Here is a 17,560-nt window from a genome sequence, read left to right as displayed (position 1 = left end):
TTCATTTGGCTTTTAATCCTTTCCATTGTTGCTGCACATATGTATGGGGTCTGAATTGGGTGTACTTGCCGTATTGTTAGTTTATTTTATTTTATGTTCGGAGAGTAGCTAACCGGCCATTGTTCATTAAAGTTGCGCGAGCGTTGTTGCCCAGCCGAAGATGCAGCCGTGTGTCCGTTTGCACCGTTGCAGCTTTTACATTTAAATTTAACGGCTAAATCAGTTGCAATGTCTGAAATCATCTCTTTCATTACTTTTGTCCAAAGGCTTTCAGTTTCTCAATTGTACGACCGACCCGACGAAAAGCCCATTCTTGTTCCCCCTCCATTGTTTGACTGCACGGTGACACTCAAGTCGATTCAAAACTTTATTACAGACTCGAGGTCCAGATAAAAAGACAAGACAATACACATATAAGTTATACTAAAGCACAATAAAAAATTAATGGTTTAAAATGTTAAATATATTAATATTATTATCACAACCTTTTATTTAACCAGCAAAAGTCCCATTGAGATTAACAATCTCTTTTTCAAGGGAGTCCTGGCCAAGACAGGCAGCACCATAATAAAAACACATAGTTACAGATAGAAAAACACGAAAAGGGACAACATTTAGAGAACACAAAAGAGAAGAAGACAAGCGTAAGCAACTCACATTTTAAAGAATACATTTCTAGCGGTCAGTTTTGCAACCAGGTAAATTAACATCGATAACATCGACATTGAAAGGGTCCACCTCTGGTTCTTTCATTTTGGATTTAAAAGCATTTAACAAGATTAATTAACTGAGTTTCAAGACCTTTTGCAATGTATTCCATGTGGCGGGTGCAGAATACACAAAAGCCCCTTTTCCAGTTTATATACATGTCTCATAAGAATGTCACTGAGCTGCACTTTGTGTAGTTTACTTTTCAAAACAATTCAACGCATAGGCCTATCTCAAGCAGACTACTTTTCACCTTGATTGAGAATTAGACTTTTATTGCAAACAAAATCGTTTAAATGTTTTGGGCAAGAAGCTGTAAAGTCTGGGCATCACCTCCTCTTGTAACGAAATAGACAGAACCATTATGATATAGGGATTCAATGAACTATATTCACTTCATATTGTTTTCAACTGTCAATTATACATTTAAAGCAGTTTTGTCTTATAACTTAAACTATCTAGAATTGTTGGCTTTAATGTTAATTGTACAACGACAATTGAGACTTCTGGGCCCCCAATGCAGTAAAACTCAGGATGGGATGACTTGTCTTTTCCATTCAGTCAGTTTGGGCACAGCTTATTTACAGAGTTGCCTTGATTTTCAGAAAGAAAAAAAAGTTAGATGTCAACATGCTGGAGGCCTTCATTACAAGTCTTACGTGCAAGTTGTGTTTTTTGTGCTACCATCTGAAGAGAGCAGCTTGGTTTGAGACCGTATAAATAGAGGCATTACTTTTTTCTGTATGATGTGGGAATACAAATCTACCTGGAGAAAAGGTTTTTAAGTTTAAATGTACGTATTTCTGTATACTCTCAAACCAATCTCCCTTTAAATCTTAGTGGGCATGACTTCTGATAGTTTTCATGCTCCTGCACCACATAACTGTAGATCTAATGCACACACCTACCTGGGCTCTGTAGTGTTTACCCCTCTGCGGCTTCTCACCCTGACCCTACTGGGTTCACTCTCCATGTTTGGCACCCCATCAAACCACAAACTGATGCCCAGGAGAGAAGTCCAGGCTGTGAACGGCAGCTACTGCTGCACTGGCTGAGTAGCTATTGGCTCTAGATTAATGGTGGATAGTTTTTAAACCAATGTCTGGACTGTTGTGCATTTACAAAATCTTAAGTTAAAGTTAAAGTTAATTAAGTTAGTCTTAAAAAGTTGTCTCTGTGTGTAGTGCAAGTCCCAGGTTATATGTAATTTCCCTGAGCTGTCAATCATGTAAACCCAGTCTCTGTTTTTGTTGTTGAGATTTCTGTTTCTTTTCCTTTTATGTCTAGATTTTGGTTCCCTCTTTGACCTGGAGCACGACCTCCCAGATGAGCTCATCAGTTCCTCGGACCTGGGGCTTACGAACGGAGGCGATGTCAGCCAGCTCCACACCACTCTTGGCGGTCTCGCAGGAGGACTTGGTGTGGGAGGCCAGGATGCAGCTGCGAAACACAAACAGCTGTCTGAACTGTTGCGCGCTGGAGCACCAGCACAGCAGGGTGGCCCTACTTCCAACAGCACAGCATCCGGGGCTTCCATGGGGATGATGGGGGGAGTTGGCGTCTCTCCCGGTGGACCTCAGGGCATGCCCCCTCAGCAGCAGCAACCTGGATTAATGCAGCAGGTTGGGATGGTTGGAGGGGTGGCGGCGCTCAGTCGGGCAGCTGCTATGATGGGTGCCCAGAAGGGGAACACTGGACAGCAGCAGGGCCTGATGGGAGGGCAGGTGATGAACGGATCACCGAGAATGGGTTACCCAGGCAGTGCAGGCATGGGTAACAATAATACTCTGTCGGCTGAGAGCCTACAGCAGCAACAAGGAGGGCAGCAAATGGGACCTGGGGGTCAGGCAGGGATGAGACCACAGCAACCTGGAGCACTGAACAAGGTAGGCACTTAAAACTGACGTCTGCAGTTTGATAGCAACGTATCAAAGTTAGCAAAATGTAGATTTAAAATGTGCGTTTTGTTCTCTGGGAATTCTGTCTCGGAAGATTTCAGAGTTGGACTACTAAGAATAACAATGTGGATGTGTTTGCTTACAGCCCACTCGCTAAATTAAAGACGTTTGATTTTGCTGCGAATGTTTGGTTTAAATGTGTCTGATTGGTAAGGATGGCTAAATGCGAGCTCCCCAGTGTTCAGTAAAGTAAATCAAAAAGGCAGAAAATGTATTAGGTTATATATATCTATATTATATATCTATATTATATATAGATATATATCACAAGTGGCAGATGTGTCTTTTCAGACCTGAATGACGTCAGAGCCGGTTGTAGTTGTTCTTGTGAGACTGCTGAAGATGAGTTCTCCAGAGCAGGTGCAATTGTGGTTACGTGTTGGATTCACAACTGCATCACCGTACGCGTTGTGGCTTTGATGGTTAACCTCGTTGCTCGTCGATATGCCACATGACAGTTGTGATTTACTTTTAAATGTGTGAAGCGAGCAGTGGAAAAGATGTCTAGCGGTACAGCGTAACTCTTTTCACTGTGGCCAACAAACACAGGAACTTTTTTTAACCATGTCCTGCAGTTGAATTATCCATCAGTGAATTGTATTCACTATCCATGTTCATTGCAAAACACTTGTGGTTCTAAACTGGGCCTCAGGACCCACCTCCTTAATGACAAATCATGACCCAGATTTCTGTCATTTTTTAACCACTCAAATTTATTATTATTTAATGAAAAATGGTGCCTTTTTGGACCTGAGACGGAACAAAACATCATATGTCAACATCACAAAACACAACAGTATAATAGTCTACCAAAATGACCAGCAGGTGGCAGTTTTTAAGAGGAAAGTATTAGGTTAATTAACAGCCTTTTGCCAACAGAAATAAACTAAAAAATCAGTATCAGCTTTATTGGCCAATTTGTGGGCACATACAAGGGATTTGACTCCGGACACGCATACTACACAGACATACTAACCTTAAAAACAAGGACAGGATAGACAAGGTAACACAGACACTTAGAAACTAAAACTACTATATACAGACTGAGAAGTTCCTCTCTGATAAATGTGACCAGAGAAGGAGAGCAGAAGACAAAAAGTACTTAAGAGTGCAGTACTGAGGCTGCCATCCGCTGCGCCATCTTGTCCAACAAGAGTGCAAACATAAACATTAAAAAAAGTGCAACATAAATGCAACTACTGTCGGGCTCATTGAGTTTTAGGAAACTAGCTGGGATTACCCAATCAGAGGATACGTGGAGTGTGAATAAACTACACTACTACTGCACGCACGTCTTAGGAAACCCATCACCTTCAAAATAAAAGCGCAACACAGACTTTTTGACACAACTTATTTTTTTTCCAGCACACACCCACAACCCACTGAAAACAGCTCTGTGACCCACTTTTGGGTCCAAACCCACCCGTTGAGAACCACTCACTTAAACTGCACCATTTTTTTGCTAATCCAGAGCAGAGATACTTTTGACTTAAAGGTCAGATGCAGGGATGAAGTGTTTAATGCAGCTCTGTCGGTCAAAAAGCAACAGCTAGTTTGGCCTGGAGGTGAAGTAACACTGTAGGCTGGATCTCCAACTATAGATGCTGGTGACCTTGCTGGCAGTGACTAGACTGTGTCTGCTGTGTTAATTTAATGTTGAGAGCAAAGAAAGAGGATGTTACAATGGAAACGAATTATAAAGAACTAACTAGTATTTGGAAAGTGAATCCTCACTGTCTCCGTTGCTCCACTTTTCCATCTTTTCATTTCCCCCTCTTCCACTTCTCCTTTCTCTCCCTCTCTTCCCCTCACCAGATGAATATGATGGCCAACGCGGGCCCCTATGGTGGTCCGTACGGCCAGTCTGCAGGCCAGGGGCTGCCAGGAGCAGGGCTGGGCCCACAGCTCCAGAATAAGGCGGGCCTACCCAACAATATGGCCGCCCAGTTCAACATGGACAAGAAGGCGCCGGGTCAAGGCATGCCTGGGATGGTAGGATATGTTTGTTTCTGCTTCGTACGGCTTTGGGATGTTTTAGACAAACTCACCATCGTCTCAAACGTGAAGCTGCTTTGGCTGAGACCTCTGGTGAAGAGGAGGAAGTTAATCGACGCGGTTGTCCTCTTAGCGAAGAAGCTGCTAAAATCGGCATCACATTTATCTCACCTACCTCAGAGAAATTAATCCTTCCAAATCAAGCAAATGCTGCGTCTGAATGCAGTGAGTCAATGCAGGTTATTAACTTCCCTGATGCTGAAAGTGTTTCTCAAAGTTATTCACCCGGGTCTCAATTATCCATCAGTTTGAGAGACTGAGTAACCGAGCAGCCTGATGTGAGTTTATTTCAGAAATAAAGTCTTTAAAGAGCAGCTTCAGTCATGTTTTAACACATAAAAAGCTCTGCTTGAAATAATAAATTGTCTGATGTTTTTTTCTGCAAAATATATTTAATTACCTTGTAAAAATCCTCCCAAGGCATAGTCCCCGCACATTATGTGCTACATTTCTCCTTTTGTAAAATTACAGCTGAAAACAAAACATGTCTCTCCCATCGTTTAGCGGCAACTTAATGAAACTTAGCTAGCTTGAAATGTAGTAATTAGTAGTAGTAACGTTAACGTTAGTCAGTGGTGAGTTCGCAAAAATTACGATGACGGTTACAGCTGGCTCGAGCATCGCCGAAGTGGTTGCCATAGGTTACACATAAAGATATGCATAGCATCACCCTGTCCATTAACGGGATTGGCTCCGTAGGTTTGTGACGTCACAAACCTGCCAATCTGAAAACGTGTGGTTCAGCCTGTCCTTGGTACACTGCAGTTTAAAATGAGACAGGCCCAGACATGGAGATGACTGCTCATGTTGTCCCTGATGTGTCTTGTAGCACGTGAAGAACACCACATGGAGATGTTAATGAGGTTAAACACTGGATTCTTACCGGAGGGGGGCTCTAAATGTTGAATTATTGTGCTACCTTTTAAATCTAGGGCCCTGGCTGCATCCGTTTAATACCTTTTATGTTCTTGTATGTATCTTCATCTGTTTATGTCAACACACGGTCAGAAATCTGCTACACTTGAAGATGTAAAATTGATCTTTCAGTTGATTTGTTAGCTGCTCAGCTGTTAGTAGATTACTTTATGGAAGTGGTTATATCTCTTTCTGACACGTGTCTATGTTTCCTTCCTAAGGTGTCTCAGCAGCAGCAGCAGCCCGGAGCAGTGGGCGGTGTATCCCTCAGCGGAGCAGCAGCAGTGGGAGGGCCCCAGGTTGGGCTCAACGCCGTGGGGGCAGGTCCCGGCACAGCACCCCCTACCGCAGACCCTGAGAAACGGAAGCTGATCCAACAGCAGCTGGTCCTGTTGCTCCACGCGCACAAGTGCCAGCGGAGGGAGCAGGCCAACGGGGAAGTGCGGCAGTGCAACCTGCCCCACTGCCGCACCATGAAGAACGTGCTCAACCACATGACTCACTGCCAGGCTGGCAAATCCTGCCAGGGTGAGTCTGAATTATGCTGATTGCTGGTTTATGGTGTGTGGTTTATAGCATAAACACTAAGCGGTGTTTAAGGTTGTTGTATATCTTTTTTTGCATGTTCTTGTGTGTTGTTTATATTCCTTCTGGTTTACCTCCCAGTTCTGACCTACGCTCTCTCTTTAGCTGGCTGTTTTACTATAATTTCGCCTTTCCTTTTCTCTCATCAGGACGTAGTTTAATCATCTGAGTGACTCAGACAATAACTTTCTCAGTCTCTGGCTTCTCTCTCTCTCTGTGAATCTTCTGTTTTCCCCTTTTTCTTGTCTCATTATTCATGTCCCTCCTTCACTCTGTCGCTGTTTCTCATTTCTCTTTCTCCCTCTTTTTCCACTTCTCTTCCCCTTTCTCTAACTTCTCTCCCATTCTTCTTTTTTTCTCCTCTAGTGGCGCACTGTGCCTCATCCAGACAGATAATCTCTCATTGGAAGAACTGCACGCGGCACGACTGTCCGGTCTGCCTGCCGCTGAAAAACGCTGGAGACAAGAGGAATCAGCAGTGTGAGTGTTTACGCTCAGCTTATTACACATAAGCTACCATTAAAGTGCATGACAGTTTGTTTGAATCCACTCACTCTTTGTATCTCTTGTGCAGCTCTTGTTAACAGCGCAGGTTTGGTGAACTCGTTAGGCTCAGGGGTTCCTGGTGGACAGTCGAACACTCCCAACCTGAACCCTCCTAACCAGATCGACCCCAGCTCCATAGAGAGGGCCTACGCTGCACTCGGCCTCACTTACCAGGGCAACCAGATACCCCAGCAGTCGCCACAGGCCAACATGCAGAGCCAGGGGCTGCAGGGCCAGCCAGGGATGAGGAATCTAAACAGCATGGGTATGTTTGGATGCTCGTTCTTGACCCCGCTGACATTTGCTACACGGATATTTCAAATTAAAAGTCTGCATACCAGATTTTTCAAAGCTCCAAAGACGATCTTGTAGGTTTTATCAGCTGTCGCAGGTGTTACCACAGAACTGATGTGTGCAACTTATGTAATATGACTTTTCTACCATCCCAAGAATGCATGCAAAGAAAATCTGCTGCTTACATTGACTGTAGTGTAACTTGAAAATGTCCGGGATGTTGTTGGAGCAAATTCTTTAATCAGTTTTTTCATATTAAAAACCAGAAAAACAACCTCTCTGTTCTCAGGAGGAAACTCTATGGGGGTGAACGGTGGAGTGGGTGTGCAATCACCCAACCAGCAGTCCAACCTACTGCCAAACGCCATGTTGCACAACAGCATGAATGCTCAGAGGTAGGACTTCTCTCCTTTGGTCACGTTGTTTTAGTAAAGCTTCAGTCAGGCTTCAACAAGTTAAATTAAGTTCTGTATCGGCTGCGGTTTTACAACGTCCTCTCCTTTGTCCTGTCGTCTCCCTCCAGCTTGATGAACGATGGTTTAGGGAACCTGGGCTCCATGCCCACGGCAACTCCCCCCTCAGCTGCAGGCATGAGGAAGTCTTGGCATGAAGACATCACGCAGGACCTCCGCAACCACCTCGTCCACAAGCTGTGAGTCTGCTTTGTCCTGCGAGCTCTGATTGTTTGTCAGATCATTTATTTCAATGCTGGGTGTTGTGTCGGTGTCTCTGACCTCAAGTTAATTGTAGATTTGTGTCCTTGTTGTTTGTGCATGTGTGAGAGCAGCGTGCAGGCAATCTTCCCCACTCCTGATCCAGCTGCGCTGAAGGATCGGCGGATGGAGAATCTGGTGGCTTACGCTCGAAAGGTAGAGGGTGACATGTACGAATCAGCCAACAGCAGGGTAAGAAACCAACAGTGTTGTATTGTGTCCATCAGTTCCTGGGTAAAAGAGGAGGAAATAAAATTCTATTTATGTGTTTATTTTTCCCTCCCTTGTGTTGCGTCCTTTATAGGCGGAGTACTACCACCTGCTGGCAGAGAAGATCTACAAGATCCAAAAGGAGCTGGAGGAGAAGAGGAGGACGCGACTCCAGAAGCAGGGCATGATGCCGGGCCAGTCGGGCATAGCCTCCCCAGGCCTCCCGCAGGTTCCTCCCAGCTTGGGACAGCCACCCATGACCCCGGGGCCACCCCCCAGTGAGTAAACATACAGTTAGACTAACCTCACACTCTCCGAGTGCACATGCACATACCGCTGCAAATACTAACTCACAGGACTTGTTTAGTACGCTGATGAGGTTCGTTTGTATTTATCCCACCGTTAAACAACGTATTTTAGTCTTCTAAGGCTTCACTGAAGACACCATCCGTGACTCTTGTAACTCTTCTCATCCTGTCAGACGGTCCTCACGCTGATCCGTCCATGATCCGACCAGCTGGACCCAATCAGATGGTCAACAGGATGCAGAACCCTGCAGGTACGTCTCCAATACGTGCAAACAACATGATTAGCAGCCAGGTGTTCAAAAAGTGTTTTTGCAGGGACATTTGTCGGAGGTAAAGAGAAGTATGTGCGAAAACAGTGTTACTTAATTGTTAGCCTGCAAGCCTATAACCCTGACCGTGTTTCAACACTACAGTCAATGTTGCTTTAAGATTCAGTTTGCCGTCTGTCCTGAAATCGTACAAGTTGTTTCTGCTGTAGTTACCACACTCTGCCTCTGTAGGGCAGAATAACCTTGTTCATTTAATGAAGCAACAGGGCATGTTATGAGACGGACTGACGGCCCACTGCAGCACAAAGCACAGCCTGCTACACCTTTACAATGTGAACATTTGAACTCCAATATGTCATTACAAACTAAATATTGACTTTTGTCAGTGTTTCTAGTTTGACATTCTAGTTATGGGTAACACTATAACTAAGTAGAGACTTTGCACATTTGTTTCGTAGGACAGGAGCGTAGGATAGTGCAAGTAAACTCCCGCACACAGTCCAAGTTGTAGAAAATACATTTATTTGCTTGCAAAGTTTCGCTGCTCGCCCTTTACGTTGCAGGCAAATAAATGCAAGTTGGACAGTGTGCGGGGCTTTACTTGCAATTTTAACACTATGACTACCTCATAATTAAGATGGGGTAAGTGCACGGTAGTGAAAACTGATACAAGATCTACAAAATGTACACAAACTGAACTTAGCAAGGATGCTTATTTATATCCGTAGTCCCAATGCAGGTGCCAGAAACAGATTTGTTAAAAATGAAAATACAAAGACACAAGTAGAACAAACAAAATACACTGAAACATTTTGCTTCTTATTTTGACATGAGGCCTCATTTCTGTCCTTTCTCACCTGCAGGAATGAACCAGTTCAGTCAGATGGGGATGCAGTCGATGGGTCAGAGGCTGACGCCGCCCCTCCCTCCTAATGCTCCGATGAACCAGGTGAGCATCACTGTCACCGTCTCTATCACTGATTACTTTAGGGTTATATGAACTGTCTGCTTGAAGGTGTTTACCCCGGCATCCTAAAGGTAAACACTAAGATGTCCTGTGAGAACTCTTATGTGTGATCAGTGTAGAGACGTGCAAACAAAAGGCAAAGAAAAGGCAAATTTCTATGCACAGAAAATGTGACCGTACTTTTTCTGTTTGCTGAAATTATTTTATTTATCTTGCTGCCTCGTTTTCAGATGGGTATGGGAGCCCCAAGGATGGGTCAGCCCAATGCCTCACAGCTGCAGAACCAGTACCTCCCTCCAGGCCAGTTCCCCGGGTCCAGTCCTGGACGAGGCTCTGGTCCCGTTGGCATGAACCAGCCCGGAGCTCAGGCTCCTGTGCCACCGGTAAGTGACCGTAACGTGTGACGTACAGATGAGTTCTGTAGGCAGGGTGAATAAATTACTGCTGAACGGATTTAATGATGTATAGTGCTGAGTTTTGGCTGGTTATTAAGGACCGCCGTGAGAGATGGATCACTGCACTGTTTTGGCTCTATGTGGGAGTTTTAAGACTGATTATTTGAGCTTCCTGGCAGCCTTCCTTGTTCAATTAATTCACTTTACAGGTTTCAAAGAGGCTGATTGTAACGTCCAAGTTTTCCAGAGTTGTTTATCTGGTCAAAACATTGTCTGTAATTAGTCAGACTGATGTTTTTAATTGTTTCTCCCATATTCATCCATCGCTTGCATCGTTTCTGTAATCAAGATTTTAGATGAAGTTAATTAAGTGCAGAGACCCCGCAGCTTTGCTCTAACCTCTGCGTCCTCTCCTCTGCAGCAGAACCAGATGTCGACGCCGCCTTCCCTCCCAGCCAGCAGCCCTGCAGCACAGTCGGCCTCTTCCGCTCCAGGCCCCGGAGCCCCCGGAGGCTCCATGGGGCCCGGCAGCGCCAACGGTGCTGGGCCTCTACCTAACCTGCCTCCATCCTCCACCCCCACGCAGCCCAACTCGTACCCTCACTGCCCCCCCATTCGGACAAACTCCCCCTCGCCAGCACGGAGTTTAACGCCTCAACCGCATCAAACGCCGCCCACGTTACCTGGTTGTCCGACCCCGCAGCCGCAGACCCCCAGCACCCCCCAGCTGCCCCCTCAACAGCACCCCCAACAGCAACAACAACAAGCCCCGCAGCAGCAGCAGCAGCCGTCGGGGAAGACGGGGAACTCTGAGAAGGCCAATCAGCTTCCACAGCAGATGCTTGGGGGTGTGGCCTCCTCAGCCCCCCAAGCAGGTCAGGTGCCTACCCAGAATGCTCATGTGCCATTGCAGCGGCCGCAGACCCCAGTGAGTAGATCACCCCCCTTTCACCTTTATCTGTTGTGATGCTCTTAATTTTCGTCTCTCTCTGTGTCGGTGTTCTTTCATTCCCCGATTCACCATATTCACATGGTGGCCATTTTCCTTTGATGTCGATCTTTTCTGTGTTATAACTTCCCTTCTCCTGAACTCGCTCCCTCTCCGTCTTTTTGCCGCAGCTGTCTCCGAAACCCTCTCTGACTGCAGACGGTCAGGTGTCGTCTCCCGCCTCAGTCAGCAGCAGTGCCGACCCCCGCTCCCAGCTCGCCTCGACGGACGGCCCTGCTCCCAGCCAGGAGGATGTCAAGATGGAGGTGAAGAAGCAGGAGGAGGATGAAGAAGGGGAGGACAGCCAAGGAGAGGGTAAAGGGAAGATGGGCAAGGGTCAGCCTGACGTGAAGACTGAGGAGAAACCAGAGGTGAGATCGTCCTCGTTGACTTACCGGGAAAAAAAAGGCTTAAATAATAATTAATATGTTGATACTGATATTTCAATCTTCCTCTTCGTTAAAGAAGGAGAAGCCGTCGGGAGACGGGTGTAAAGGAGAGCCCATGGATACGTCTTCGTCGTCCTCCTCCTCTTCGTCGTCAGCAGCACCGAGTGAAGACAAGAAGACGGGGGTGAAGAAGGAGCCCAAAGAAGAAGAGGAGGGGTCAACGGCCACCAACAGCTCCCCAGCCAGCGCTCAGAGCAAGAAGAAAAGTACGTTTGGATTTCACACTTTGTGTTTTTTTGTTCATTGGGCTTCAATATCATGAGGCCTGTCTGTTACTTTGAGTGTCAGTGGCCAAATCTTTATGCTGGAAAAGCACACAAAAAAGAGCTGTAGGAAACTTTCAAGTTTCTTGAACAAGTAGTTCCTGGGACCAACAGTTATGGAGGTAAACCATAATTATTGCTAGCTAGCAGGTGCATGGTGTGCTTTTCAGCTACTGCAGTTCACCACCTGGCCCTGAAGTAGTCACTACCTAGAGAGAATGTCACGTGTCAAGTATGACATCGCTTCTAAAGTCCATCCATCCATCCGTTTTCCTCCGCTTAGCCAGAGTCAGGATGCGATGGCAGCAGGCTTAGCAAGTTAGCCCAGACCTCCCTCTCCCTGGCAATATTTTCCAGCTCCTTCTGGGGGATCCCGAGGTGTTCCCAGTGCAATTTAAACCTCTGGGTCTGCCCCGGAAAAAACCTCCACAGGGAGGCGTCCTAATCTGATACCCGAACCACCTCAACTGGCTCCTTTCAGTGTGAAGGAGCAGCAGCTCTACTCCCTCTGGTCGTCTGAGCTCTTCACCCTTAGGCTGAGCCCAGACACCCTGTGGAGGAAACTCATTAAGGCCGCTTGTTTCTGCGATCTCATTCTTTCAGTCACTACGACAGACCATAGGTGAGGGTTGGAAGGTAGATCGAATGGTAAATTGAGAGCGTCGCCTTACGCGTCAGCTCCTTCTTCACCACGAGGGTCCGGTACAACGCCCGCAAAACTGCTGCCCTGCACCAACGACTCAGTCAATCTCACGATCCATATTACCCTCACTCGTGACTAAGACCCAGAGATACTTCCTTCGCTTGAGCCAGTTCCTCTCTCCCTACCTCTCTCAGTTCCTCTCTCCCTACTTGAAGGGAGCAATCCAGCGTTTCTGAAGTGTCTTCTGAAAAACGAACTTGAGCTCAATGAGTAACTTCATGAGTTAACAGAGCGCCACGCTTGTTCATGTCCAAATCGAGCTAACGCAGAGAGGAGAGGCTGCTTCGTCTTCTCTTCTCTATGTCTCTCTCACTTCTTTTCTTTTGCTCCTCTCTTCCAGTCTTCAAGCCGGAGGAGCTGCGTCAGGCTCTGATGCCCACCCTGGAGGCTTTGTACCGGCAGGACCCTGAGTCCCTGCCCTTCCGTCAGCCGGTGGACCCCCAGTTACTGGGAATACCCGTACGTATTCGAACTAGTAACAAAACTAACCTGGTAAGGGACTGCACTGGCTGCCATTTTGCTTCAACTCTTCTGAAAAAGTAGCTTTTATTTTGTTTGTTTTTGCTTTTTCATCTGCAGTATTGATTTCTCCTTTTGTCATAGTCGTCATATTTTTTCTGTTCATTTAAAAATATCTGCTGCTTTAATCTTTAGTTGATTTTTCTCCCATTGCATGTCAGAGGTTAAGACAATGAGATGTGTGTGTGCGTGTGTGCGTGTGTGTCATTTATAAATCAAAGCAATGACTCTTATGAACATTTGCCTTTACATTTAAGTATAACAGTTTGGCAGAGTCCAGATTTTTTGCCATCTTTATTCTTATGATTTTTAGTAAATCTATTACTTTAAAAAATCAAAGGACACTGTGTGACCCAGGCGTCCATCAGAGTACGAGGCCTGATTCACTCACAGCTCGTTGTCTGTCATTGGACTCCAGCGTCAGAAATGAGACGTGATGTCGGATAAAGAAGTTCATGAGCCGATTGCTTTCATTTATCTCTCGAGTTTGTTTGACTTTTGCCTTTTTGACATCATATTTCAGGTTTTTTTATTTCAATCATGGTTTTTGTAGTTCTCATCGTAGTATTTCATTGCTAGCTTTCTAGTTCAGTTCCTCACCAGTAGTAGTGTGTCGCTGTTCAGGTGGGCAGTGTGTGAAGAGGTGGGACAACAACTTTGCAGTCATGCCATCTAAAATACAGAGGATGAGACTCAGTATTGACTTACATACAGGTCAAACTAATGAGTGTATGAAAAACAAAGTGTCCATTCTCTCACTGCATCATGAAATTTGAAGTTCAGTAGAAGCCATTTTTAGAGCGCCTGGATATTAGCTCACCTCTCTTCAGGAACCTCCACAGTCAAGTGATGCAACTTTCCACTGTTGTGTTTTAAAGTTTTTAAAGGAACATTTACACAAATTAAGACGGCAAAAATTGAGTTAATAAAACAAACATTTAGGACTGCGTGTTTAGCTCAGTGGGCTACAGAGGCTACAGTCCTCGATGCACTGGTCGCAGGTTCCACCCCCGGTCGATGACCCAGTGTTAATTTAGTTAACGAAAATTATGACGAAAAATGTTCGTCAACGATCCATTTTCCATGACGAAGACGAGACATGACAAGCTTAAAATAGATCGTTGTTTATAACACGTATGTTTTGTTTTCATTAATTAGACGGGACTAAAATGTTAGTGGTGGGCTGTTTCCTCCCACCGTGCGTCTAATCTGGCTGTCAAAATACAAGCAATGCACTCCTGTAACTGGGTAACAGGTGTCACGAAGCAGGTTGTGAACTCTCTCTGTGTCACTCGGGCTTTCTGCTTCAGGCTCTGCGCTAACAAAAAAGGGGCGATCATCAGCTTTGTGCTTCAGTCAGACTGTTTAAATGAGAAGCGATGATGAAAAGTAATCTTTAGATGCTGCGTCTTCATCGTTCATTTGCTGTTTGGATGAAAGTCTTAATTTTGCCTGAAGCAAACAGGTAAAAACGAGAACAGGGAGACTGGAGGGGGGAGTCATATTTCCCCCCTCCCTTTTATTGACTAAAACTGGACTAAAATGTTTTGAGTTTTCGTCGACTAAAAGTTTAATCTTAAGACTAAATCTAAAACAGCTGCCAAAATGAACACTGCTATGACCATTTGGTGCGTGTCATCCACCTCTCTCTTCTCGCCACATTTCCTGTCTCTCTTCCGCTGTCCTGTCTAATAAAAGCAAAAGCCAAAAAATCAAATAAACATTTACGATATGAACCAAAACGGCACGGACCAAACAAAACTGCAGTTTTAATAACTTCATAATTCAAAAGTCTGTAGCTCAGCTTCAGCTCAGAAAGGAGTCATGGATATACCCATTACTCTGATCAAGCCTGGAACCAAGTCCCCGTGGCACAGCCAAACAAGCAAATCTAAAATAAATGTTTAATGGAAGGACAAAAAGGGAGCCATCCATATTTGAATTAATAGAGACAGAAACTGCCTGGCTCCTGTGACAGATTTCCTCCTTCTATTAAAGCAAGAATCTTATTCCAGACAGCAAATGTGATTATTTCTGCTTCTGAAGGTTGGCTAGGTTAGCTTAACCCAGTCACGATATTCAGCTCTAACTCTTTCACTCGCCTGAGCACTGCAGAGTTATGATATATAGATTTGGCTCTGCAGGTTGACAGGGTAATATGCATCACTTGTTCGCTCGTGTGAGTGGTTCCTTTAAGAGACGAGGTTCTGTATCCTTACTCTATTTGCCGTGAGAACACTGAGATGGACCCTGTTCCTTGAAAGTCCTCTATTATTATTGGCTTATTTTTTGGTTGAATCTCCGAACAGCCTTCCTTTTCCTCACTCTGTTCTCCAATTTTACTTGGAGGAGATCAGACGGCAGGAAAAGACACGATTTGGAGACTCATCCGTCGCTCTCGCACACGCTTCACCTCAGCACTGTTGGCTTTAACTCTGCCATCACGATGCCACTCATGCTGCTGGCATTGTTAAAGCCAGCCGCTGTGTTGCTAAAAACAGTGAATCTGTCTGCCTGTTGCTATTGCCACTGCTCTGTTGTCTTGGTTTTGCACCCTGATTGCTCCCTGGGACTGAAAACTCTGTTTGCAAGGAATCATGCTTCTGAAGACAAATTGACATATTAAGCTTTGCTTCAGTTGCAAAAGGATATCTAAAGTGCAATTTCATCTGTAGCTAGTTTATCCCTGTGATAATATGAGCAGCAGAGGACCGGGCAGACTTGTGGCGGTCGCCCAGTCCCTGTTCACAGTAGAGTTAGGGTGTTGGAAATGTAGGGTGCAAAGCAGAGAGCTGGAGGGCAGAAGTTGTCATGTCTCTCTGTTTGCACGCAAACCTTCTTCTCTGCAGCGCTCAACAACATTGTCCTCCCTGCACCCTCTTCTCTCCCTAATCTGGTCCCGCCTGGTCCACCGCGTACCTTCACTTTCATCGGATTACACGACCCTCCCTCCACCCTTCTCAACTCCTCAACTTTACCTCCACCCGCCTCTCCAATCCGGATGGCAACCCTCCCAAAACAGGACTACTTTGACATCGTGAAGAACCCGATGGACCTGTCGACCATCAAGCGGAAGCTGGACACGGGGCAGTACCAGGAGCCGTGGCAGTACGTCGACGATATCTGGCTGATGTTCAACAACGCCTGGCTGTACAACCGCAAGACGTCCCGAGTCTACAAGTACTGCTCCAAGCTGGCTGAGGTGTTTGAGTCGGAGATCGACCCTGTCATGCAGGGCCTGGGTTACTGTTGTGGAAGGAAGGTGAGGCAGGAGATTTTGTTTTTCTTAATTCATGTGATCTTTGATAAGGAATCTTTACCTCAGTGAAAATAGTTTTCTTTTTTAAGTTCTGGTCAGGGTTGGTTTTTAAAGGATAAGGCTTTTGGAGTGACTAGAGCCTGATCGATATACATGTTACCTGATGCTATCAGCCAATCTGGGCATATCACATATATCGTTACGGATGTGAAAACTTTTTTTATCGAACATATTTTGCAGAAAACGGTGCTTAGGGTGATTTAGAAAACGTGTCATGTGGTTTGTCCAGCAGAGCATGCTCAGACTCCACAGCTTACAATCCTCTTTGCACCGTCTGCAGCACATGTAGCAGAGCATCACAGCTGTGTAATCTGTGGTAACTAAAGAATTGGTTGACAATGTATAATAATGTTATGTTATTTAATACTTTTAAGAAGCCCTCTGAATATCTTTGCATAGTCATATAGGGAAAAATTCAAATAGAAAAGTTCTATTTTCATTCAGCATCAACATTTTTCCCGCCTAAAATGGATATCGATCTCAGAAATCAAATATTGTTCGGGCTCTAGTAGTGACATTTGTGGGGAAAATAACCGTGAGATGAGAAGACTGACACCACTCTCATGTATGAAGAGAAAATGTGACGCTAAAGCCAGCACTCGGTTAGCTTAGCTTAGCACAAATACTGCAATTGGGGAAACGGCTAGCTTGGCTCCATCAACTGTGTCCAGCTGTTTTTTGTCGCTGTACTCTCAGTTGAAAACAATTTTTGGAACGGAGCAGCGCTCGTAAATGTTGCTGCTCCCTCATCGACCAATCAAAATCAAGAAGGGGCGGGACTTCCGATATCATCTTTGTCAACAACAATGGCGGAGGAGAAGCGCATCGGTTAGTTTTTTCAAGGGTACAATTTCCAGGTGTAGAGCTGCTGCTAATGTAGGACACGATTCCTCTCCATTGTTTTCATTGTAAAATTGACTTGAATAAAAGTAAATAGTAAGCATACAGAGCGGTTTAAAACAGACTTAACGCTCACTACCAAGTGACGCGGAAGTGCCGCCTGACAACTTTCGTAACCTAGCAACAGTAAACGCCGGTTGGAAACGCGCTGAAATGGAGGTCGTGGGCGCTGCCAGTGCAAAAATACGCCGCTAGTGGCCCTTCAGAAGTTAATTAGTAAGCTTTTGTTTTGACCATTAGATTGGGTTAGACTAGCTGTTTTATTGTGCTAATGCTGAGCTAACTAGCTGCTGGCTGTAGCCTCATATGTAAATGATAATCATGAGAGGGGAATTGATCTTTTCTTCCAACTCTATGACAGAAAGTGAATTAAATATTTCCCAACATTTAAAGGAAACTTAATATTTGGGCTAGGTAAATGCGGTCAGAGTAGCCATATGCTAACATGCAGTTCTGTTTTCTTTGTGTCTGTATGTTTATATGAGGAAAGGTGTAA

At 45.2% G+C, this 17,560-nt stretch overlaps 1 protein-coding gene across 4 annotated transcripts in view; it reads left to right on the top strand.

The window, feature by feature from the left end:
* ep300b (E1A binding protein p300 b) overlaps positions 1-17,560 on the top strand; it is a 31,608-nt gene that overhangs the window by 2,661 nt on the left and 11,387 nt on the right. The window contains exons 2-18 of one of the 4 annotated variants that reach the window (XM_069675766.1): positions 1,996-2,594; positions 4,482-4,658; positions 5,858-6,164; positions 6,588-6,701; positions 6,796-7,032; positions 7,351-7,456; positions 7,585-7,713; positions 7,849-7,966; positions 8,079-8,262; positions 8,466-8,543; positions 9,425-9,510; positions 9,759-9,911; positions 10,348-10,851; positions 11,043-11,282; positions 11,377-11,566; positions 12,667-12,818; positions 15,868-16,107. In XM_069675766.1, coding sequence (XP_069531867.1) covers positions 1,996-2,594; positions 4,482-4,658; positions 5,858-6,164; positions 6,588-6,701; positions 6,796-7,032; positions 7,351-7,456; positions 7,585-7,713; positions 7,849-7,966; positions 8,079-8,262; positions 8,466-8,543; positions 9,425-9,510; positions 9,759-9,911; positions 10,348-10,851; positions 11,043-11,282; positions 11,377-11,566; positions 12,667-12,818; positions 15,868-16,107 — 3,614 coding nt within the window. Of the gene's footprint in view, positions 1-1,995; positions 2,595-4,481; positions 4,659-5,857; positions 6,165-6,587; positions 6,702-6,795; positions 7,033-7,350; positions 7,457-7,584; positions 7,714-7,848; positions 7,967-8,078; positions 8,263-8,465; positions 8,544-9,424; positions 9,511-9,758; positions 9,912-10,344; positions 10,852-11,042; positions 11,283-11,376; positions 11,567-12,666; positions 12,819-15,867; positions 16,108-17,560 lie in introns of all 4 variants that reach the window. The other 3 variants (XM_069675765.1, XM_069675767.1, XM_069675764.1) reach the window with 3 other exon arrangements.

This window comes from Semicossyphus pulcher, unplaced genomic scaffold, assembly GCF_022749685.1.
Source record: "Semicossyphus pulcher isolate SPU_LCO1_2020_fin unplaced genomic scaffold, fSemPul1.0.p SCAF_25, whole genome shotgun sequence".
NCBI lineage: Eukaryota > Metazoa > Chordata > Actinopteri > Labriformes > Labridae > Semicossyphus > Semicossyphus pulcher.
Note: the sequence above shows the minus strand (reverse complement) of the source record. Positions and strands in the feature narration are given on the sequence as shown.